At 46.7% G+C, this 24,522-nt stretch overlaps 1 protein-coding gene across 1 annotated transcript in view; it reads left to right on the top strand.

The window, feature by feature from the left end:
- Positions 1–24,522, top strand: part of pde11a (phosphodiesterase 11a) — a 400,690-nt gene that overhangs the window by 183,187 nt on the left and 192,981 nt on the right. Inside the window, exon 3 of the mRNA XM_078552024.1 lies at positions 12,185–12,274. Coding sequence (XP_078408150.1) covers positions 12,185–12,274 — 90 coding nt within the window. The remainder of the gene's footprint in view (positions 1–12,184; positions 12,275–24,522) is intronic.

Raw genomic sequence — 24,522 nt, forward strand, 5'->3', positions numbered from 1 at the left:
AACATAATTCTCATATCTCAATGCTAATTGTGAAAGATAATCAAATTGCAACAAAATATGCAGTCTATGGTGACAGATGAGTTATTTCTTGAAAACCTTTGATAAATAACATGCACTTGTTGACATTGTTATTTAATCAACATTACCTGGCTCAATGTAAAAGAAATAAACTTGGACTTTCTTTATCCCTGAACTATCAGTCTATGTATCATTCCCAATTTTAAATTATTTATTTCTGTTGATTTCAGGTTCAAGTATATTGTAAAAATGTCCATGGAATACAGTCTTATCCACCACATCCATTTGCACAAAGATGCTCACAACATGCAAGCTTCAAATAAAACATTCAAGGAATCTTTCCAATTAGTTGTGTGTAACCCTTGGGAGTACTAAAGAACCAATTTCCCAAGTGCAGGTACACACACATGCACTTGTGTGTTGATAGAATGGATAGCATTTAGTGAGCGATTATTTAAATATTTTTCCATGTGTACAGAAGGCATTCTGGCAGCATGAGTGAGGATAATGAATGAAGCAGTTTTTAAAGGACTGCTGCTCTTAATTTACTGTTCATTTTTCATGCAGGTTCACTATTCTGGCATAATTTTACTGAAAGATATCTATATGGCATGGAGCAATTGGAGAGTTGCCCCTTCCAACAATGAGACTTTATAAGCTGTATTTGCCCTTGAGAAAGTGGTGGTGAGCCGCCATCTTGAACTGCTGTAGTCCATTTGGTGTAGATACACCCACAGTGCTGTTAGGAAGGGAGTTCCAGGATTTTGACCCAGTGACGGTGAAGGAACGGCGATATAGTTTCAAGTCAGGACATTGAGTGGCTTGGAGGGGAACTTGCAGGTGGTAGCATTCCCATGTATCTGCTGCCCTTGTCCTTCGAGATGGGTCATGGGTTTGGAAGGTGATGCAGTGCATCTTGTAGATGGTGTACATTGCTGCCACTGTGTCGGTGGTGGAGGGAGTGAATGTTTAAGGTGTTGAGTGAGTTGCCGATCAAGCAGACTGCTTTGTCCTGGATGGTGTCAAACATCTTGAGTGCTGTTGGAGCTGCACTCATCCAGGCAAATGGGGAGTATTCCATCACACTCCTGACTTGTGCCTTGTAGATGGTGGACAGGCTTAGGTGGGGGGGTCAGGAGGTGAGTTACTCTCCTCAGTGCCTCTGACCTACTCTTGTAGTCACAATATTTATATAGCTTGTCCAGTTCAGTTTCTGGTCAATGGTAACTCCCAGGATGTTGATAGTGGGGGATTCAGTGATGGTAAAGCAACTAAATGTCAAGGGAAGATGGTTAGGTTCTCTCTTGTTGGAGAAGGACATTGCCTGGCACTTCTGTGGTGCAAATGTTATTTGCCACTTATCAGCCCAAGCCTGGATGTGGTCTAGGTCTTGCTGCACATGGACACGGACTGCTTCAGTTAATGAGGATCTGCGAATGGTGCTGAACATTGTGCAAGCATCAGTGAACATCCCCACTTCTGATGGAGGGAAAGTCATAGACGAAGCAGCTGAAGATGGTTTGGTCTAGGACGCTGTCCTGAGTAACTCCTGCAGCGATGTCCCGAGACTGAGAAAATTGATCTCCAACAACCATAACCGCTTGTGCTAGGTATGTCTCCAACCAGTAGAGAGTTGTCACCCTGGTTCCAATTGACTCCAGTTTTGCTAGGGCTCCTCAGTGCCACGCTCGGTCAAATGCTGCCTTAATGTCAAGGGCAGTCACCCTCACCTCACCTTTTGAGATCAGCTCTTTCATCCACTTTTGGACCAAGGCTGTAATGAGGTCAGGAGCTAAGTGGCCCTGGCAGAACCCAAACTGAGTGTCAGTTATCCTACACATTTACCATAGGGAAAGAAAACAGTAGAGCAGGGACACAACTTGAGTAAAGTAATAGATTGCTTACACCTTCTTGCATTTTCAGGAGAGCATGTGAAAGTTTCAAATGTTGGGAAACGGAGTGAATTTGTAGTAAAGGCAGTAGTGATTCTTAGAGTTTGTTGTGTATGTAGCCATCATAATATGGAGAGGCCTTTCTTCCCTCTGTATGTACCCCCCTTCCACCTCTAAACCCATGATGGCCATTGACAAGGCCCAATGAATGGAGCAGGTGTGGGTTTTTAGCTGATGGCAGCAGTAATGCTCTGTTTAGAAGCCTGTAAATGTAATCTTGTAAAGCAACAGCAAATGAAACTATTGAAAAAGCTATAATGCATGAACAGCAGTAAAGCAAGTCAAGTACAACAGCGTGAACAAAGCTTCCAATAAACAGTCTGGCAGAAAATCTGTAGGGATGAATATCTCAATACAAATACGAGAATGTCCTCACCCAGAACCTCCACAAGGACCTTGTCAAAGTTTTCAGGGTCAGAGGAAGGCCCTTTCATTTCCATATGTACCAAAGGGTACATGCAGGGTGCCGGCCCACTGAACACAGAGGTTCTTCCCCTTAACAGAGCCCTGTGTAACCTCAATGTAGAGACTCCATAGCAGTATGTCAGGACAGTCAATCTACATTGTTCTGGCCTATTTTCTAGCACAAGTAACAATGGATTTACACCAGAGGGACTGGATTTTTGGCCCCAGTCAGCTAACAGTCACAGCTCTGCACAAAAATATAAAATCCTCACCTTGACTTTCAGGAGAGCATGAGGTCTTCAAGGAAAATTATAGACAAGATTTTAAAAGGCAAGTCAATGAAAATGTAATCATGTTATTGTAAAACTCATCTTTTTTTGGTTCAGCCCTTATTCTGTATTTAAGAAATGTTTTTGGGAAAACGGTGACTGGAAGGAATTTCAGAAAGCAGTTTGAGTGATTTATGGGAATGCTGTGGCCAGATTGCTTAACCGCAGGGTAACATTCGCTAGGCATGAAACAACAGCTTTTGTGTATTTAACATTGAAAATGTCTGTCACAGCACCAATTACAAGAGTAACCTTATGGATTAAGATACTGGAGTGCTGCTGCAAATTATATTTTTTGATGTTTTATGATTATGCCCTGAAGATATAGTTACAAAAATGAAGGCAAAGCACAATTCAGAAAATATGACATTTCCAGCCATTTTCTATTTAATGACACTCAGGAGGGTGGGAAAGGTGAGTAGCTTAACACTTTCAGTGCCAAGCCCCACAGTGACTTGCCCAGCATTCTCCTGCACACCACTCCTCTGAGCAACACACCTTGCAGCTCCACTCATTCCTCTCTCTCCAGGCACCTCCTCACATCCCCAACCGAACAGCCAACATTCACTTACCCTCATCTCTGTGCTATTTCACACCCATGCCTCACAGTCACTCTCCACAAATGTTGTCCTTCTCTCCATTTGTCACGCTCATAATTCTCTGTTTTCTCTCCTTGGAAGAGAACAGAGTTCAGACTGCAGGGAGAGCCAGAGAAATGGATGGGATGGAGTGAGTGGTTGGGGGGGGTGGGGGAGTAGGTGGGTGGGGGGTGGGGGCGGGGTTGCTGCTGCTCCAGCGATAGCCACCTTGATGGCCATTGTCAATGTATGCCCACTGGTCCATTTAGAAGGAGGTTTGTTCCATGAGACTACAGATGTCAGCAATGACTTGCCATGAAAGCCTGAGCCTTGTAAGGCACTGGTGTTCACACATGCCAAGAGAGCTGGTCCTCTGCATTTAGACCTTGTTTTGGGGACCTCACCTCCTTTGAGTTGGACCTCTGTCATATGGAGCGGCATATAGTTAAGGAGTCAACTGGTGCTGGTGGTGCTGGTGGTGCTGCCCCTGGTGCTGCTGGTGCTGGTGGTCCTGCCCCTGGTGCTGGTGGTCCTGCCCCTGGTGCTGGTGGTGCTGGTGGTCCTGCCCCTGGTGCTGGTGGTGCTGGTGGTCCTGCCCCTGGTGCTGGTGGTGCTGGTGGTCCTGCCCCTGGTGCTGGTGGTGCTGGTGGTCCTGCCCCTGGTGCTGGTGGTGCTGGTGGTCCTGCCCCTGGTGCTGCTGGTCCTGCCCCTGGTGCTGGTGGTGCTGCCCCTGGTGCTGGTGGTGCTGGTGGTGCTGCCCCTGGTGCTGGTGGTGCTGCCCCTGGTGCTGGTGGTGCTGGTGGTCCTGCCCCTGGTGCTGGTGGTCCTGCCCCTGGTGCTGCTGGTGCTGGTGGTCCTGCCCCTGGTGCTGGTGGTGCTGCCCCTGGTGCTGGTGGTGCTGGTGGTGCTGCCCCTGGTGCTGGTGGTGCTGGTGGTCCTGCCCCTGGTGCTGGTGGTGCTGGTGGTCCTGCCCCTGGTGCTGGTGGTGCTGGTGGTCCTGCCCCTGGTGCTGGTGGTCCTGCCCCTGGTGCTGGTGGTCCTGCCCCTGGTGCTGGTGGTGCTGGTGGTGCTGCCCCTGGTGCTGGTGGTGCTGCCCCTGGTGCTGGTGGTCCTGCCCCTGGTGCTGGTGGTCCTGCCCCTGGTGCTGGTGGTCCTGCCCCTGGTGCTGGTGGTGCTGGTGGTGCTGCCCCTGGTGCTGGTGGTGCTGCCCCTGGTGCTGGTGGTGCTGGTGGTCCTGCCCCTGGTGCTGGTGGTCCTGCCCCTGGTGCTGGTGGTGCTGGTGGTCCTGCCCCTGGTGCTGCCCCTGGTGCTGGTGGTGCTGGTTGTCCTGCCCCTGGTGCTGGTGGTGCTGGTGGTCCTGCCCCTGGTGCTGGTGGTCCTGCCCCTGGTGCTGGTGGTGTTGGTGGTCCTGCCCCTGGTGCTGGTGGTGCTTCCCCTGGTGCTGGTGGTGCTGGTGGTCCTGCCCCTGGTGCTGGTGGTGCTGCCCCTGGTGCTGGTGGTGCTGGTGGTGCTGCTCCTGGTGCTGGTGGTCCTGCCCCTGGTGCTGGTGGTGCTGCCCCTGGTGCTGGTGGTGCTGGTGGTGCTGCCCCTGGTGCTGGTGGTGCTGCTCCTGGTGCTGGTGGTCCTGCCCCTGGTGCTGGTGGTGCTGGTGGTCCTGCCCCTGGTGCTGGTGGTCCTGCCCCTGGTGCTGGTGGTGCTGGTGGTCCTGCCCCTGGTGCTGGTGGTGCTTCCCCTGGTGCTGGTGGTCCTGCCCCTGGTGCTGGTGGTGCTGGTGGTCCTGCCCCTGGTGCTGGTGGTGCTGCCCCTGGTGCTGGTGGTGCTGCCCCTGGTGCTGGTGGTGCTGGTGGTCCTGCCCCTGGTGCTGGTGTTGCTGCCCCTGGTGCTTGTGGTGCTGGTGGTCCTGCCCCTGGTGCTGGTGGTCCTGCCCCTGGTGCTGGTGGTGCTGGTGGTTCTGCCCCTCTTGTTCCTGATCAGAAGTACAAGGTAGAGTTGCATGAGCTGCAGTGAAAGCTGACAGATCAAGGAGAGTGAAGGCCAAGGCAGGTGAACTGACTTCTAAGAAGTTAGAATCACCTGTTAACAACAAGGACACATTCTCAGAAAAAGTGCTGTGAATACCAGCTTCTCATCTAGGCAGAGCTGCAGCTCTTCACTTTCACTGTTTGAAGGCTTCCCAGCCTGTCCATTTCACTGAAGAAGCACCTCCCCGCTGTGAACTCGCCTGGTTGACGCTAACAAATTCCACACAGCTCGGAAAATCTGTGCGCTGGCTGTTAAAGCCAGAATGCTGGATTACATCCTCAGTGAATTGCCTATTTGAATAGTTCATTCACTTAGCTGACAGTTCCCTACTTGCCTGAAAATCTGCCTGGGATTAAACCTGGAAATGGAGGGGACCATGTAAGGCTCCCAACTTGACACCACTTGTCAGAGCTTTAATCCCCTTCCCTGAACCTGAACCTGCAGTTAAGATTCTGCCCTATGTTGTCAATGCTCTCTTAGCTAGCCTTGTATCAGCCACCATCTATAAATGTTAACTCATCCAAACCTCTGCTGCCTGTCTCCTAATTCGTGCAAAGTCCTTTGACCCATCACCTCTGTGGTCACTGATCTATGTTGACTCTCAGTCAAGCAAATGCCGCAATTTTAAAATTTTCATCCTTGTTTTCAAATCTCTCCCTGGCCTTGCCCCTCCCAATCTTTGAAATCTCCTCCAGTTCCACAACCCTCCAGGATATCTCTCATCACCTAATTCTGTCCTTTTCCGTTTGCCCTATTTTAATAACTCCCTAATTGGTCGCTGTGCCTTCAGCTAGGAATTAAGCTCTGGAATGTCCTCCCTAAACCTCTCTAACTCTCTACCTCTCTCACCTCCTTTAAGACATTCCTTAAAACCTACCTTTTAAGCAAGGTCTTAGTCATCTATTTTAGTAACTCCTAATGTGGCTTGGTGTCTGTCCTGTGTACAGTTTTGGTCTTCTTACTTGAGAAAGGATATAATAGCATTAGAAGCAGTTCAGAGAAGGTTCACTTGTCTGATTCCTGGCATGAAAGGGTTATCTCATGAGGAAAGGTTGGACAGGTTGGGCCTGTATTCATTGGAGTTTGGGAGATTGAGAGGTGATCTTATTGAAACATATAAGACCCTGAGGGGAGTCGACAGGGTGGATGCTGAGAGGATTTTTCTCCTTGTTGGAGCGACTAGAACTGGGGGGGGGAGGGGGACAGTTTAAAAATAAGTGGTCTCCCATTTAAGACAGAGATGAGAATTTTTTTTTGGTCTGTGGAATTTTTTTCCTCAGAGAGCAGTGGAGACTGGGTCACTGAATATTTTTAAGGTTGAGTAGGTTCTTGATTGACAAAGGAGTCAAATAGTATAGGGGGTATTCAGGAAAGTGGAGTTGAAGCCACAATCAGATCAGCCATGATCTTATCAAATGGCTCGAGGGACTGGATAGCCTACTCCTGCTCCTAATTCGAATTTATGTTTATATGTGTCAAATTTTGTAGGATAATGCTGCTGTGAAGTGTCTTGAGGCATTTTACCATGGTAAAGGTGCTGTATAAATGTAGGTTGTTGTTGTACTTTGTTTCAAGCTAAATGCAATGCAAGCCTTATCTCACACAAAGTATAGCATATACCATTCCCTTGAACTTGATTTCTTTCACATTCAAATGCATGCAATATCTTACTGTAGAATGAAGAGGAATGTTTTTTACACAGTCTGCCCTTTCATTATTCTTTCTGTGTGCACAAGTATGGGCAGGTAATAAAATCATTTCTCACCTTCTACACCATAAAGCTAACTTTAAAACATTATTTATTTTTGAAATGAATGGGGTGATTACAGTCACCTGATGATATCACATTAATGTCATAGCACCTGGAATCAAATGGTTTTAATGAATGAAAGGCTGAAATGATTTTCTAAAGTTCCTAAACAAGCACTATATTGTTCATTTAATTTGGGGAATATTCTTGTTAAATAGTCAATATTCTTTGTCCTTGAGCTCTTACACTATTTGCATGATCCTGTTGCACAGCAGTGTTTTCTCTGAATACCTGGTTTCAAAATATTACCAAACCATGTCAACGAAACAATAGTGCAGAATAACTGGAGTCAGGGATAATAATTCATTAATGCTTTGGTGATTCTCTACTCATACTTGGCTTTAGGCTTTGATACATGAAATGAATAGGTTTTCATGATCCTGATGTCTGTCAAAGTATCCTACAGGAGGTGTATTTTCAGTCTTATTAATATTAATTGTTTTTATTCGTATACAGGTATATACTCCGATAGACCATGTCCACACAATACTAAGCTTTGTTTTTAACATCTACTAATTACGTTAGAAGAACTTGCAGATGGCGCTAAAAATTGATGTACGGGCACAGTTCGTGAAAAATTATAATGCATAAATATATTAATAATCTTGAAGTATTACATTTTCAAATAAGTTGATACATTGACACAGTGCTTTCAAAAATGGACTGTTTTATAATAAAATAATCAGTGCATTACAAAGTTACCAAACATCATCCTTTTAGAAAGTAATTCATTCCATGCTCTAATACTTCAAATCATTAAGCAACTTAATTGGTTTAAAATAATTTTTCAAATTTCAGGAGGCAACAATGTCAATTTTTGTTTATACTGGAGAAATTGTAATTCGACAACCATGATTTATAGATTAGTTCAACTTGTGAAATCATCTACTCAATTGCCCTGTCTAATTGCAGGTTTTATACTGCGTTCAGATAAAATACTATCTCATTTAGATAGACTTTAGCTTCTCATTTTCTCAGCTGAGGTTTAATATTGTGCTGTGGGCAATATGCAAAACTTGACTAGAACACCCAAGCTGTTTGCCTCTGAGGAACCAAGACTAGAAGTCATCATTTTTGATGTTCACATGACATTCTTCTGTATGCTGCTTTAACAAAGCCATGAACCCATTTAAACTAAACCTACTTTAAAATAAAGTCCCGTCATTTGCAACTTCCTCTTTCGCGAATTTGTTTACCTGCACAAAAGTTTGTGCACCAGATCACCCAAAGCGGGCCCAAATGTTCGCTTATCCACTGTTTTAAAAATAAAAAATACTGTAGAAGCCAACTTTAGAATTGTACTGAAAGAAAGTAAAATTGCCTAAATGAAGATAAGAACGGACGGTGCCCATGGCGGGTTTCCTGCAGTAGAAAGTGCGCCTGTGTCGTCTGTCACTGTTTGCACGTGGGTGTCCCTTGTTGCTGCAAGTTAATTCCTGATCACAGTACAATATCTGGGCAATCTGTAAGCCTGTATCTTTAAGTCTGTACAGTACAGAACTATATTTAAAAATGAATTTAAACAGGAGCAGGTGCAGGAAGAGGAGCCTAAGAAGACTCATTTTACACCCAAGATGACAAAAGACCTCATAAGATCAGCTGAAGATTTGAAAAAACGCGTGACAGGCTATGACACAAACCTGGGAAGAAGCATTGCCTTTTGTAGAGTGGTTGGCACAGCTATTGCTCCTTACCGTGAACTTTACAAAGTTGAAAAGCAAAAGGCGAAGCAGTTAAGAATAATATCGTATTTTATCCACATCTTCATTTCACCCACTCCCTCTATTCTCAAGTACAGTAGTGAGACAAACCTTAAATTGTTCCTGTCTTATTGTTTTATTAAACAATTTCTCCAGTAAATTTTTCTTTAAGTCTATTAAGAGCATAGTTTTTATTGCCTTTGATCCTTTATACATGTCAATTTTTAGAATGGCTGGAATCTAATTAACTCCCATTGTAAAGTATGTTTGTCGTTTGCGATTTCGCCCTTTGCGAGATTTCATGGGAACGTAACCCCCATGAATGGCGAGACTTTACTGCAGATTTCAAAAAGCATTTTGAGCAACCTGGCCAGATTGCACAATCTCAAGGTAATGTAACCTGTAAATCATTGTTGTAGAATTACAATTTCCCTAATATAAACATTGTTGTCTCCTGAAATTTGAAAAAAATGTTAACACAATTAAGTTGCTTACTATATTGGAATTTTAGGAGCGTGAAATGAATTACTTTCTATAAGGATGATGTTCAGTAATTTTGTAATGTGCTGATTATTTTATTATAAAATAACAGCTATAACATGTCTCTAATATTGTCAACAAACATTCATAGTCTAAAAGATGGTTCAAGTAGATCATTTTATTAAAGTCAGCTCAGAGATTGCATTTTACATGAGCCAAACTTGAATATGATTTATAACTTGATATCTACACCATTATAAGCTGAATAGTAACATGTAAGGACATTGAATAATTCCAATTCTTACTAAAGAGAACACACTTGATAATATGTGCATTAAATATCAGCAACAGAAACATGAAGTAGTTCTAGGAAGCTCTATTAGAAGATGAATTAAATGATGCAATTATAATTGATCTTCACGAAAACAATTGAAGTGTAGGTGGATTTGATAATAAAGAATGATCGGGAACAGCTCTGTTTATTCAGAGCCCCAAAGCATCTTTCCACAATGCTTCAAATGATGCACATTAATCATGTGATATTGGCAAGTTGCTACCAGAGACATGCAAATATTTGTGTTTATCTACACGCAGTTGCTGGTGCTGACTTCACAGGAAGATTAAAAATTTTTCACAGCAAGTACTGTGATTAGTGGTTATTCTTTCATTGTCCTACTCTAACATTCCTGTTTTCACTGGGATGAAGTCCATTTTTCTTTTCTCTCTCTTCCTTCACAGTTGTTGACCCCCAAACTAAGCACCAATGATTCTTAAGAGGGTAGCAAACAGGAAAGTGAATTGTTCTACCTGGGAATGTGTCTGATTTTCCATCCTCCTATCATCCTTTCAGCATTTATCACAGAGGGATGGATGAGATCATGACAGCAGTGGTGTGCAAGCTATAAATCAGTTTCCCCTGCTCTCTGGTAATACATGTTAGCGCTGCAATGGGCTAATAGACGGAAAGGAGGCCCTCCAGACTCACAGTGGGAACAGTTATCTGTGTTGGTAATGCCAGGATACTGGCCATGAGGACCTGGTTGCAATACCACAAGAAGTTCAATGAGCTCACGAGGGGTCAAGGTCAGTAAATGTATCTTCAAATACCATGGGTGGAATTTTGTGGTCCCTCTCACTAGTGGGATTTTCCGGTCCTGCCGAAGTCAATGGAATTTTAAGCAGCTTGCCGTGCTTTCTGGCCCCCACTCCGCCCCCGCTGCGACAGGACTGTAAAATTCCGCCCTATATCTTACCAACTGCACCACTAACTTCAGCCACCATTCAACTAACCACACCCCGATCACTCACCAACCAACAATCTCTATCAGGACTCATAACTAACATTCATATGCTACACCTCACCTTCACACACTTAGCACTGCTGAAAACGTCACACCCACATCTCACAGTTTGCACAGACTGCCAGCTATTCAATGATAAAAGCCACATCACCCAAAACATTGCATAACAGTCACTGAGAAGCTTTCCCCTCTCTTGCAGGACGAAGTGGCACAAGACTGGGGACAATAGGAGCTGAATGGAGAGGGCAAGTGTGCCTAACCCCGATGGAGGAGAGAATGCTGGCCATATTAGATTGGCCACTGTTGTGGCCAACAGTGGGGCTGAAATCATCGAAAATGACAGGATCCTCATAACTAATCCCGCCCCCTCCCCGCACATCCCACTTCCCCCTCATCACACACTCTCTTCTGATTTACATGCTTCAAAAGGTTTAAGTATTCAGATAGTGTAAGCATTCATCTCATACTCTCCCTGCTTCCCCTCACCTTCTGCCTGTTTCCTTTCAGCCTGGGCAGGAAGGGGCAGCCTATGTTGCCTCCTCCTTTACTCTTTCTCCTCCTTCTTTACAGCCTCCACCTTCTCTTCAGCGGCTCGCCAGTGTGCTGGTGGTAATGACTGTCCCCTCATGATGTCCAGGGTGTGCAACATCCACCAAAAATACTGACACTCATTCTGCCGAATGCTGCAAGGCTCCTTCAAGGCGGTCCAGACAGTGTTGTTTCAGCACAACAATCTGCTTCATCACATTTTGTGTGGCAGAATGACTTTCATTGTATACATGCTGTACACGTGCATGTGAGTTATGCTCTGGAATCATGAGCCATGTCATCATCCTTATTGCCTAAAAGCCACCCTGGTAATTGAAGGGTAAAATAATTAATAATCAGTAGTCAATAAAAATCAGATTGTTTTATTTTTCTGTATTTTTCCACTAACAACTCAATGAAACGATTACAAGTGCTGTTAAAGAGTCTGGGAAAGAAAAAAGTCTGAATTCCATGGGATCCTCCCTATCAGGACACATTGCTCTTGACTGTCAAGTTTCTGTTCTAATGAATTGCACATCTGTAAAGACATCAGGATAAGAAACACTGCTTAAAGCAGGCATTGTTTTAAGTTTAAAGCAATTTGCTCAATTAGTTAGGATTTATGAAGTTAACCCTTAAAATTATCAATAATATTATAGACCAGTTAGCCATTTCCAACAACTTGGCTAAGGTGGGCTTATAACATCTTTAGGGAATAAGGAAGGGTTACTGGAATCATCTATGGGTGCACCAAGCGAAGGGAAACCGGTTGTGATCTTCGGGGACAGAAGCAAGAATTCCTGTCAGTGCGGAGAGTGTGATGGTAGCACTGGGGCCAGGGACAGAGGAGAGAATTCCTGTCAGCATGAATCCCAGCAAGGTGCAATGTTCTTCAGAGACAGATGTGAATACCTGTCATCAGGAAGGGTTGAGATAATTGATATCCCCGGGAAGAGAAGAAGTTTCCTGTCAGCACAGGGATCGAGTCTGTAGGGTTTAGTTGATAAGCACGCTTTTGTTTTCTTTTTGTTAATTAATTGACATTTGTATCATTTGTCCAGGTGCTGGGGATGTACCTCCCATTCTGTGGAATTGCGATCTCAAATGCTCAACTGTTTGCTGCTTCCAGAAAGGAGTACGATAGGAGCAGAGTAAGTAAAGAGAGTGTGCCATGGGGACTTACTTCTGACCATTTTTTCCATACATCCTTCTCCATAATCAGTGTGGTGCTGAGTGCATGTTCAAAATGAACAACTATCTTAACTGGAGTGGTTCAGTTGATTGAGGCAAGAAATAATATTTTCTTTAAATTATTTTACTTTAAATAAGGGCATAAAATCCCTCCCTTTATTCTTCTTCTGCCCCTATGTAGGTCTTATCAAATCCCATAACTGTTATAACTGAGAGGAAGAATAAATGATGTTCCCCCAGTTCTCCAGCAATGCTCACCTTCATCTGGCCACAACATCGAGCTGGCAAAGGCTCTCCCTCAGGAGATAAGATGCTCCTTTGTGGATTACATCCACATGACAGGGTAGGGGGGGCTGCAGCTGTGCCTTCTACCTAGTCCTTCTGGGCAGCGGTGTTTTCACATACTGCACCATCTGATGACCCTTTGAATCTGGTTTCGAAAATTTTATGTGATGCCCATTGGCTCGCTTAGGAATGGTAGGGCACAAAGATAAATTTTGGGATTCAAAACTTACTAGCTTGGTATCATTGGGAAGATTGTGGACTAATTTATAAGGGACGAATTTAAGGGAATCTAACAAGTGAGTGGCAATGAATAAAACCAAATAGGTTCATAAAAAGGCAATGTCTCATAAATTTAATGGTATTCTTTGAGGACTTAGCTGAGAGTGAGGTGGCGAATATCATACATCTTACTTTCTGAAAGCATTTAATAACATTTCCAACAGGGCATTTATGGCTACAAACATCGATTGGGATCTGATATAAAAATGATAGACTTGGTAATATATTAACTAGATAAGAGGAAATTATTCTAATTATGAAGCTATGACCAGCGGAATTTTCTAATCAGATCATAATATTTTTGATGGCTTTAGTGAAAATATTAGAATCAGACTGAATGGTGCAGAAGACAGATTTGTGTGGGAAATCAGAATCTTTAAAGTGCAATGTATTCAGAGATTCGTTGCATATTAAACTGGCGAACTGCATTACAAATTATATTTAATATTGAGATACATTTTAAGGTAATGTAAATTCATGCACTGCCTGTTTTCTGCCTGTCGGGCGAGCCATGGGGGAGAGGGCACAGGTGGGCGTGGGCGGGCACGGACCCGATTGCTGCCTGCAATCGGGTCCGTGCCATCATTTTACGCGGGCGGGCCATTTAAGGCCCAGCCAGCGTGAAACGTGGCTCCTGAGGACAGTGGGAGCGGGCAGGCGGCGGTGGGACTGCTATGACTGTCGGTTTCAATAGCGACCCAGCGGCCTTGCAAAGGCTGTCAAACACGGCCAGCAGAAGGGTTCCCCAGGCCAGGCAGGAGGGTAGGGAAGGGGTGCATTGTGTCCCTTGTTTCTCAGACGATTACCTTGCTGCCCTCCTTGAGGAGATGGCAGCACGGCGGGAGGTCCTCGTTCCCAGGGACGGGAGGAGGAGGCCCCTCCACATGACCAAACATGCCTGGGAGGAGGTGGCAGAGATAGTGAGCTCCCGCAACGTGGTGCGACGCACCTGGATCCAGTGCCGCAAGCGTTTCAACAACCTTTTGCGCTCAGGAAGGGTGAGTACCATGTTGGCATTGGTCACTTAACCCAGCAGGTAGGCTTTCCCCCCTGGCCGCGCACACCACCCCCCCCAACTCTGAGTGTAGTTACTACATTGAATCATTGACGGCATGTGTCCTTCACTGGGTGGGCCAGCAGATATTGCCCATGCCAAGGTCACCCTGAGAGGGTGGTGATGAGATGGGTTCTGCACCCACCACCATGTGGTACAGTTTTGGGGGCAACCTGGAGGATCTGCACCTAGGTGCAGTGCTGGAACTGCAAAACATGTCAAATTCAGGGCGCTGACTGACTGGGAGGGGAGCTTCCAGGTGGCAAGACACCGATCCATCTGCTGCCCTTGGCGTTCCACGTGCTTGCGCCTCCTTGCTTTGCAAGGTTAGACCATGTGGTGTCAAGCGTGATGTAGGCAGCATTTGGCCAAGGTTGGGGGGGACAGGCCTGGCATCTTTGTGTGAGTGTGCGGCAGCTGCTGGGTGAGGAGGCACTGGAGCCCTGCAATGTCTCACTCTGGTTGGGGTGGAACAGCAGCGAAGAGATTCCGGGTACAAGTTGCGCTCATCAATGCTCTTTTCTCCTTTTCAGGAGAAGAGTGCACATAATGCCGCTGAGCGGTTGAGGACTGGTGGAGGGCCGGCCCAGTTGGCCATCATTACCAGGTTCGAGCAGGAGGCCCTCGATCTGGGGATGCGCCATGAGCCCAGATCCACCGGTGTCGGTGAGGCTGGGGTGCCATGGGCAGGTATGTTTGCCCAGCAGTGAGGTCGCCATTAGTATCCCAGTAGCCATGGCACTGCTGAATGTTCAGTGATTGAAGTTTGCAACATGACTTGACTATTGCTTATGGAAGGATAAGCACATAATGATCCGGGGGACAGGGATGCACATTGACATTGTCTCCACGTTAACTGATCCAATGTCCTTGTTCTTCCTTTCAGCATCAGCGGAGCAGGGCAGGGAGGAGGCACAGCGGCCCCTCTCACACCTGAGAGCCCTGAAGTCTCTGACCCACCAGCGTCACACCATCTCTGCCAGGCAGGCACCAGCGCAGACACTAGCCCCTCGGTGGGAATTAGATCATCGTCTAGTGTCCCGGGGCACAGCAGTGAGGGCACTTCACAGTCACTGGAGGAGCTGGCGGAGAGAGAGAGTGCCCATGGCGCCAGCAGTTGGGGTCTGGCTGGGGACCAGGCACATGCTCGGTCGGTGGCTGATGATGTGTCTCTGGAGTCATCCATGAGGCAGCAAACGCTGGAAGTGCAGCAGGGTATGCAGGAGGATCTGGCGGAGATACATGAGGCTATGCGTGGCATGGTGCCTGTGCTGGAGGAGTCCACACGGAGCATCATCGATGCAATGAGCCACATGGCTGAACGCCATGCTTCCTCCATGGAGAGAGTGGCGACTCGCGTGGAGAGGCTCCTCCAGGAGACCAATCAGGGCCTCCTGGGGATGCCCCCGTCCAGCAAGCCCTCAAATTGGCATTGACCTCAACTGGTCAGTGCCAGTGTGGGAGATGGTCTGGACACCAAGTTTCCCAGCTCGGTGCCCATCCATCTACGGTGAGCAGGGAGGTCCGAAGCGACCTCACGTCGACGCAGCAGCTGCCTGTCATCTCTGCGGGCTCCTCTCAGGGCACTCCGGATGAGGGCAGCAGCTTCTCCGCACCACTGCCAGTGACCGTTGCATCCGATGAGGCTGCAACAACAGGGAAGATGCCAGCTGTGGAACAGGCCACTCCCTCCCAGACGGGGCCAGCACAGGCTCTACGGGACAGAGGACGGCCGCAAAGGTCATCGACGCCAACAGGACAGCACAGTGGGCAAGGCTGTCTCAGATGCCAGTGCCAGCGAGGGGACAACATCTAGACGTAGCACCCGTAAGCGTAAATTTAAGGCACCTTAGGCAGACCACGGGTTTCTCACTGGTGCTTTTGTATTGTCCCACAATGAGGTCATGATTAGTTGGTGTGCTGTTTAACACCTTTTCATTTTGTTTTATCATTAAATTTAGACATGTGATCATGGCTGAGGGTGACTCTGCAGGTGGATGGTTACCCATGATGTTATGAGTGAGTTGTGTCACATTGAGCTTTATTGACAAGGCCCTTAGTTAATGTTCCTATCCAGGCAGATTTAGCACTCAGGTATCGAGCATGGAGCCTGGAGCACAGGCGTGTGTTGGAGGTCCATCTGTAATGTTCTTACTGAAGGAGCGTTGAGTTAAAGCCTCCCGGGTGTCCCTGCCTCCCTGGAGTACGCCCGGGTCAGCGTCTACCCCCTCAGCGTTCTCCTGTGTGTGCTCATCCTCGGACTCACTGCTGGAATCATCGTGTGCATCCGGAGTAACTCCATCCACATCTTCCTCGTCCACTGCATCCCCCCTTTCCAGCACAAGATTGTGGAGAGCGCAGCATGCAACCACTATCACCGACACACGATCTGGGGGCTACTGGAGTGCGCCCCCCGAATGGTCCAGGCATTGGAAGCACATCTCGAGAAGGCCGGTGGTTCTCTTCACCACAGCCCTTGTGGTGCCCTGGCTCCTATTGTACCACTGCTTAGCTGCTGTTCTTGGATGGCGGAGAGGCGCCATGAGCCACCTTCTGAGGGGATAGCCCTTGTCACCCAGCAGCCATCCATCCAGCCGGGCTGGAGCACTGAAGAGCCCCGGCACCTGGGAGTGTCTGAGGATGAGGCGTCGTGGGAGCTGCCTGGGTACCTTGCACAGACTTGCAGAATCAGCATCCTGTGGTCACACACTATCTGCACGTTCATGGAGTGGAAGCCCTTCCTGTTAACGAAGGCACCGGGCTCACCTGCTGGCAGCTTGATGGCCACATGTGTACAGTCTATAGCACCCTGGATGCGGGGGATGTCAGCAATCACTGCAAAGCCTCTGGCTCGCTCTGTCCGACTGGCCTGGTCCCAGCGGTAGTAGATGAAAGTCAATGCAACGCCTGAACAGAGCTTCTGTCACCTGCTTGACACAAGTGTGGGCAGCTGATTGGGAGACACCGCAAAGATCACCCACTGACCCCTGGAAAAAGCCGGAGGCGTAGAAGCTGAGGGCAGCTGTGACTTTTAGAGCCACTGACATGGGGTGTCCACGCACACAATTAGTGGAGATCTCAGGGCCTATCATCTGACAGATAGAGTTGACTGTCTCCCTTGAGAGACGGAGCCTCCTTTTGCACTGCACTTCAGACATATTGAGGTAGCTGCTTCGCTGCCTGTAAACCCTGGCAGCAGGGTAGTGGCGTCTTCTGTGGCCCCTTCCACCTTGGACTTCCTGTTGGCCCTGCACCCCTTGTGCCTGGGCCTCTCCTCCCAAAGGTGGCTCCCCTGGAAGCTAAATGTGGACTCCTGGCCTCCTCCCCCTTCTGGCCCTCCCTTCCTCCCCAGAGGAGATGCCTCCAGTGGAGAGCACAACTCCCATTCCCAGGCTAAGGGAAGGTTTCCTGAAACCTGCAGGCCCCAAAAAGGATCTTCACTGTAGAGTGCTGACCTGAAGGTTGTGAGTCCTGGCCAAGCAGCTGGTATGAGTTTTGAGGTATTTCAGCTCACACAGGCAAGTATCAGTTCCTTTCCAAATTAAATATCTGACCGAGCACATTCGCGACCCCACTGAGCCCTCTTATCCCACCCGTGGATGAGGTTTATGCAAATGTGTCCTACCCGCCTGCCCGTTGTGCCCGTGTGACAACCTGAAGATCGCACGGGCCCCGAAAAATATCAGACAAATGCTGCCTCAAGGGCCTTAAGTGGCCCGTTAGTTAATGGCGGGCGTGCATTGGAGATCATTGCATGCCCGCCCACCGAGAGGGCCCACCCCTGCATGCCAACAGGAAAATTCTTCTCTATATTATGAGGGGTTTGACATGAAATAAGATATCACAGGAGAAAAATTTGGTATGATCAGATATTGACACGTTATCATTTCCATGCTGCAGAAATTACAAAGGCAAATTGAATCTTAGGGCAGGAATCTCAGCACCCCCAACCCCCGGTGGCTGGAATCAGAAGTGGGTGGGGCCCAAAATGTAGCCCCATCGGTCAGCTTCATTCTGCCTCTGGGTGAGTTTTGTGGAGAAAGGATGGGGGTCAGCAGCCCTCCCCACTCACAAGTGGCAGGTAGCTGATCAGGCTCATTAAGGTCTAATTAAGTCCAATTGAAGGAGGCTGACTGGAGTTTTCCAGTTCGCCTCCAGGTGCCTGCACTGCCAGGTCAGCTTATGTGCCTGAAAATGAGCACCCAAACTGGAAGCCCAATGCTCCAATCTGACCTGGAGGCCCTCCCTGCCTTCCTGAGTATGACAGCAGCCACCGGCCCCACTCACTACCCCCTCACCCCCTCCCCAAGATACCAGTGGCTGTTTTGTGGAGGTTCAACTTGGTCTATGGGTGGAATCATCCCAGATTTGCACTAAGTGCGGTTCCGGGCACGATAAAAGACGCCTCACCCGCCGGCCGCAATGGCCGATTTTCACGTCCTGCCCCATTCATCACGCATTCATGGGAAACACACTGGATCGCTGGCAGGCGGGCTCGGATTTGCCCACCACAGCTCTTCCTCGCTCCAGGCACCATATTTAAAGTGTACCAGAGCACAATCTACTTCATGTAGTAAGGAGCGCATGAGGAGACAGGCGACCTCGCTGGAGCGAGACGGAAACTGAGTAAGTAGCGAATTAGGTTCACATGGTAAGATCTGGTAAGTCCTTTTCAAGTTTTAACTATAGATTAAGAATCAAGACCTGACATAGAACTAACCTTCAAGTAAGTTAAGTTAGCTTGTTAAACATAAAACTGCCTGTAGTGGCAGTTATCTGTCAATCACCTGAAAACAATTGGTTCAGGTGGTGTTAATTACTGTAGCAGGAAGCTAAACTAGCTAGTGACTCATCAAATGGTCTGTAAAAGAGACAGGCTTTTCAGACTACACGATCAGTATGGGGCGCACAAGGAGACAGGTGGCTATGCCGGAGTGAGATGGAGACTGAGCAGGTAGCGAATTAGGTTCATGCAGGAATTGAGTGCACGGGGGAAAGAGGTGAAGTGTACATAGGAATTATTCTAAGTTAATTAAATGAGTAATTAAATTAAGTTAACTAAATAACCTAAGTAGCAATGGCAGAACAAGTGTTTTGTTGCGGTTGTGGATGTGGGAGCTTTTGGATGCCAATGCGATCCAGGACAAACACATCTATAGAAAGTGTAAGCAGTTAGAATAATTCCGGATCAGGATTATTGATCTGGAAGCCGAACTGCAGACACTGTGCAACATAAGGGAGGGGGAGAAATACCTGAACACGTTGTTCCAGAAGACAGTCACACCTCTTAGAATAGGGTTGTCTGTTTTGGTCAGCGGTGAGGGACACAAGGCTATGGGCCAAGTGCTGGAAATGGGATTAGGTAGGTAGGTCAGGTGTTTCTCACGTGTTGGTGCAGACTCGATGGGCCAAAGGGCCTCTTCTGCACTGATTCTGTGATTCTGTGACAGGAGGATGTGACCGTGAGTGAGGCAGGTAATGGGACCAAGCAGACAGTAGTGGAGGAGCCTCAGACTTTGCAATTGTCAAACAGGTTTGAGGTACTCACAACCTGAGTGGACAAAATGAGGTCTGCAAGGTGGATGAGTAGTCTGACCATGGCACCATGATATAGGATCTGTTCAAGCAGGAAGAGCAAACAGGAATGTAGTGGTAGTAGAAACAGTATAGTGAGGGGGATTGACATTGTTCTCTGCAGCATAGAGCGCGAGTCCAGAAGGCTGTGTTGCCTGCCCGGTGCCAGAGTTTGGGACATCTGCTCAGGGCTGGAGAGGAACCTGCAGTGGGAGGGGGAGGACCCAGTCATTGTGGTTCATGTACATACAAACGACGTAGGCAGGACAAGGAAGGAGATTCTCCATAGTCAGCATGTGAAGCTAGGTACCAAATTAAGAAGCAGAACCTGAAAGGTAATAATCCCTGGATTATTACCTGAGCCACGTGCAAATTAGCAAAGGTCAAATAAGATTAGAGGGACAAATGTGTGGCTGTAAGGCTCGTGTGGGAGAAGTGGGTTCCAGCTCGTGGGGCACTGGCACCAGTACTGGAGAAAGTTGGAGCTTTACTGTTGGGACGGTCTACACCTGAACTGTGCTGGGACATGTGTTCTAGCAAATTGCATAACTAGGGACGTAGAGAGGGCTTTAAACTAAACAAGAGGGGTGAGGGATCAGGCTTGGGTAATTATAGCAAATCAAGGGGTAGATTCAAGGTAGGACACCATAATGGTAAAATGGGAAATGAGGGTCATAGAATAGCAGGAAGGGACAGAGAGATAAAACCTAAGAATACACCAATGGTCGAGACTAGATGATAAAAAGATAACAAAAAGACAAAACTAAAGGCTCAGTATCTGAATGAGCGTAGCATTCATAACATAGTAAATGAATTGATAGTGCACATTGAAGTTAATAAATATGATCTGATAGCCATTACAGAGACTTGGCTGCAGGATGAAAAGGATTTGGTCCTGAATGTCAAGGAGTACATGATATTCAAGAAGGATAGGAAGGTAGGTAAAGGTAGAGAGGTAACGCTGTTGATCAGGGATGTAGAATGGTTTGGGTGGAGATGAGGAATAGTCGGGGAAAGAAGTCACTAGTGGGAGTGGTCTACAGGCATCCTAAGAGTAACCACAATGTAGGACAAAGTATACAAGAAGAAATATATCCAATATTTCTTCTTGTATACTTTGTGATTAAGGGACAGCAATAATCATGGGTGATTTTAATCTACATCTAAACTGGAAAAATCAGATTGGCAGTAGTAGCCTGGATGAGGAGTTCATTAAATGCTTTCAAGATCATTTTTTTAGAGCAGCATGTTCTGGAACCTACCAGAGGACAGGTTATGTTAGACTTAGTATTGTGTAATGTGACAGGATTATTTAATGACCCCAGGGTGAAGGCACCCCTACGTAGCAGCGACCACAATATGATTGAATTTTACATCTAGTTTGAAAGGGAGAAGAGTGGGTCTAAAACTAGTATTTTAAACTTAAATAGGGCAACTATGTGGGCATGAAAGCTGAGCTAGCTGAAGTGAACTAGGATACTAGGCTAAGGGAAAGATCAATAGAGAAGCAGTGGCAGACATTTAAGGGGATTTTTCAGAATACTCAGAATAAGTTTATTCCTATTATAAAGAAAAATTCTAAAGGGAGGACCCACCATCCGTGGTTAACTAATGAAGTTAAGGAAAGCATCAAATTTAAGGAAAAAGCATATAACTTCAAAGATGAGTGGCAGGTCAGATGATTGGTCAGAATATAAAGAACGGCTGAGAATGAATAAAAGGTTAATCAGGAGAAAGAAATTAAAGTATTAGAGGAAACTGGCTAGAAATGTAAAAACAGATAGCAAGAGTTTCTACAGGTATTTAAAAAGGAAAGGAGTAAGAAAAGTGAGCGTTGGTTCCCCAGAAGTGACAGTGGCAGGTTAATAATAAATAATATGGAAATGGCCGATGAAATGAACAAATATTTTGCTTCTGTCTTCACAATAGAGGACACAAAGACATGACAGTAACATCTATAATCAGGAGGTGGAGAGGAGACAGGAACTTGGTGAAATTACATTCACTAGGGAAGTGGTACTGAGCAAACTGATGGAGCTGTGGGCTGACAAACCTCCGGGTCCTGATGGATTTCATCCTAGGGTCTTATAAGAGGTGGCTAATAAGGTAGTTGGTGTTAGTTTTCCAAAATTTGCTAGATTCTGGAAAGGTTCCATCAGACTGGAAAGTAGCAAATATAACCCCCCTATTCAAGAAGGGAGGGAGGCAGAAAACAGGAAACTATAGGCCAGTTGGCTGGATGCCTGTCATGGTGAACATGTTAGAATTGACTTATCACCCCACCAGCCTCCGCATTCAAATGATCATCCTCCGCCATTTCCGCCAACTCCAGCATGATGCCACCACCAAACACATCTTCCCTTCACCCCCCCTGACGGCATTCCATAGGGATCGTTCCCTCCGGGACACCCTGGTCCACTCCTCCATCACCCCCTACTCCTCAACCCCCACTTATGGCACCTCCCCATGCCCACGCAGAAGATGCAACACCTGCCCCTTCACTTCCTCTCTCCTCACCGTCCAAGGGCCCAAACACTCCTTTCAAGTGAAGCAGCATTTCACTTGCATTTCCCCTAACTTAGTCTACTGCATTCGTTGCTCCCAATGCGGTCTCCTCTACATTGGAGAGACCAAATGCAAACTGGGCGACCGTTTTGCGGAACACCTGCGGTCTGTCCGCAAGAAAGACCCAAACCTCCCTGTCGCTTGCCATTTTAACACTCCACCCTGCTCTCTTGCCCACATGTCTGTCCTTGGCTTGCTGCATTGTTCCAGTGAAGCCCAACGCAAACTGGAGGAACAGCACCTCATCTTCCGACTAGGCACTTTACAGCCTTCCGGGCTGAATATTGAATTCAACAACTTTAGATCTTAAACTCCCCCTCCCCCCATCCCCACCCCGTTTCTTCCCCCCCCCCCACCCCCCGCTTTATTTTTTTTCTCAATAATTTATATAGATTCTTCTTTCCCCACCTATTTCCATTATTTTTAAATCTAAAACTAAAACCTTGTTAGCCTTTCCACCCCACCCCCACTAGAGCTGTACTTTGAATATCCTGTCTTCCATTCTTAATTAGCACTTTTCTCAGACAAAACACCTCTTTGACCCTTTTGTCTGTGACATCTTTTGATTATCTGCTCATCTCCACAATCACCACGCCCTCAATGTGTCTCTCTCCACCACCCCCCCACCCCCCCACCTTAAACCAATTTATATTTCTCCCTTCTTCTAACTATGCTTCAGTTCTGCCGAAGGGCCATGAAGGCTCGAAACGTTAACTGATTTCTTCTCCGCCGATGCTGCCAGACCTGCTGAGTTTTTCCAGGTAATTCTGTTTTTGTTTTGGATTTCCAGCATCCGCAGTAGCTTTTAGCTTTTTGTTTTTATGTTAGAATTGATCATTAAGGAGATTATAGCTGGGCACTTACAGAAACTCAAGATAAACGGGAAGAGTCAGCATGGTTTTGTGAAAGGGAGGTCATGTTTAATCAATTTATTGGAGTTCTTTGAAGGAGTAACATGCACTGTGGGTAAAGGGGAGCCTAAAGACGTGCTGTGCTTTGATTTCCAGAAGGCATTTGATAAGGTGCCATATCAAAGGTTATTGTGGAAAATAAAAGCTCATGCTTTAGGTGAGTAACATATTAGCGTGGCTGGCTGGCAGAAAACAGAGATCATGCATAAATGGGTCTTTTTCTGATTGGCAGGATGTGATGAGTGGAATCCCACAGGGGTCTATGCTGGGGCCTGCACTTTTTACAATTTATATCAATGACTTAGATGAGGGGAGTGAAGTCATGGTAGCTAAATTTGCACATGACACAAAAATAGGTAGGAAAGTATGTTGTGAAGAGACAGGTTAAGTGAATGGGCAAAAATCTGGCAGATGGAGTGTAATGTAGGAAAATGTAAAGTTGCTCACTTTGACAGGAAGGAAAAGCAGAGTATAACTTAAATGGAGAACGGCTGCAGAATTCCAAGGTGCAGAGAGACCTAAGTGTTCTAGTACATAAGTCATAAAAAATTAGTATGCAGGTATAGCAAGTAATTAAAAGGCAAATGGAATGATGTCCTTTATTATGAGAGAAATTGAACATAAAAGTAAGGATGTTATGCTTCAGTTATACAGGGTGTTGGTGAGACTACATCTTGAATATTGTGTGCAGTTTTGGTCTCCTTATTTAAGGGAGGATTTAAATGCATTGGAGGTAGTTCAGAGGAGGTTTACTAGATTGATACCTGAAATGAGCAGGTTTCTTATGAGGAAAGGTTGGACAGACTGGGCTTGTTTCCACTGGAGTTTAGAAGAGTGAAGGGTGACTTGGTTGACGTATATAAGATCCTGAACGGTATTGACAAGGTGGGCGTGGAAAGGATATTTTCTCTTGTGTGTGAGTCCAGGAACTGTTTTAAAATTAGAGGTTGCCCTTTTAGGACAAGATGAGGAGAATTTTTTTCTCTCAGAGGGTTGTTTGATGGAGGCGGGGTCATTGAATATTTTTAAGGCAGAGGTAGATTCTTGTTAGGCAAGGGGGTCAAAGGTTATTGGAGGTAGATGGGAATGTGGAATTTGAAACACAAACAGATCAGCCATGATCTTATTGAATAGCGGAGCAGGCTCAAGGGACTGAATGGCCTACCCCTGCTTGTATTTCGTACATTTGTATGTCTACAGTCCAGGACTGCTCCAGGCAACAGTTGGACACAAAAGCAAAGGTGACACCTCTCTGAGACACCTGCTGGATGCAGTGGACTCCACTGCTATGTCCTCTATCCCTGCTCTGTTTGCAGGAGGTCCACCAGAGTCACCAATCCAGACTGGGAGGCAGTGGTAGCGGCTGTCAGCACCGACAGAGCACAGAGGAGGTCAGCCATCCAGTGCAGGAAGAGGATGAATGGTCTCATCCGTTCTTCCAGGGCAAGTTAACCACCTCATCACTCTCAACACACACTCCCAAACTCATGACACATCCACAGGGATCTCACACCTCAAGGGACAACTTCACTAACTCTCA

The sequence above is a fragment of the Cetorhinus maximus genome, chromosome 11 (assembly GCF_964194155.1).
Source record: "Cetorhinus maximus chromosome 11, sCetMax3.hap1.1, whole genome shotgun sequence".
Lineage (NCBI taxonomy): Eukaryota > Metazoa > Chordata > Chondrichthyes > Lamniformes > Cetorhinidae > Cetorhinus > Cetorhinus maximus.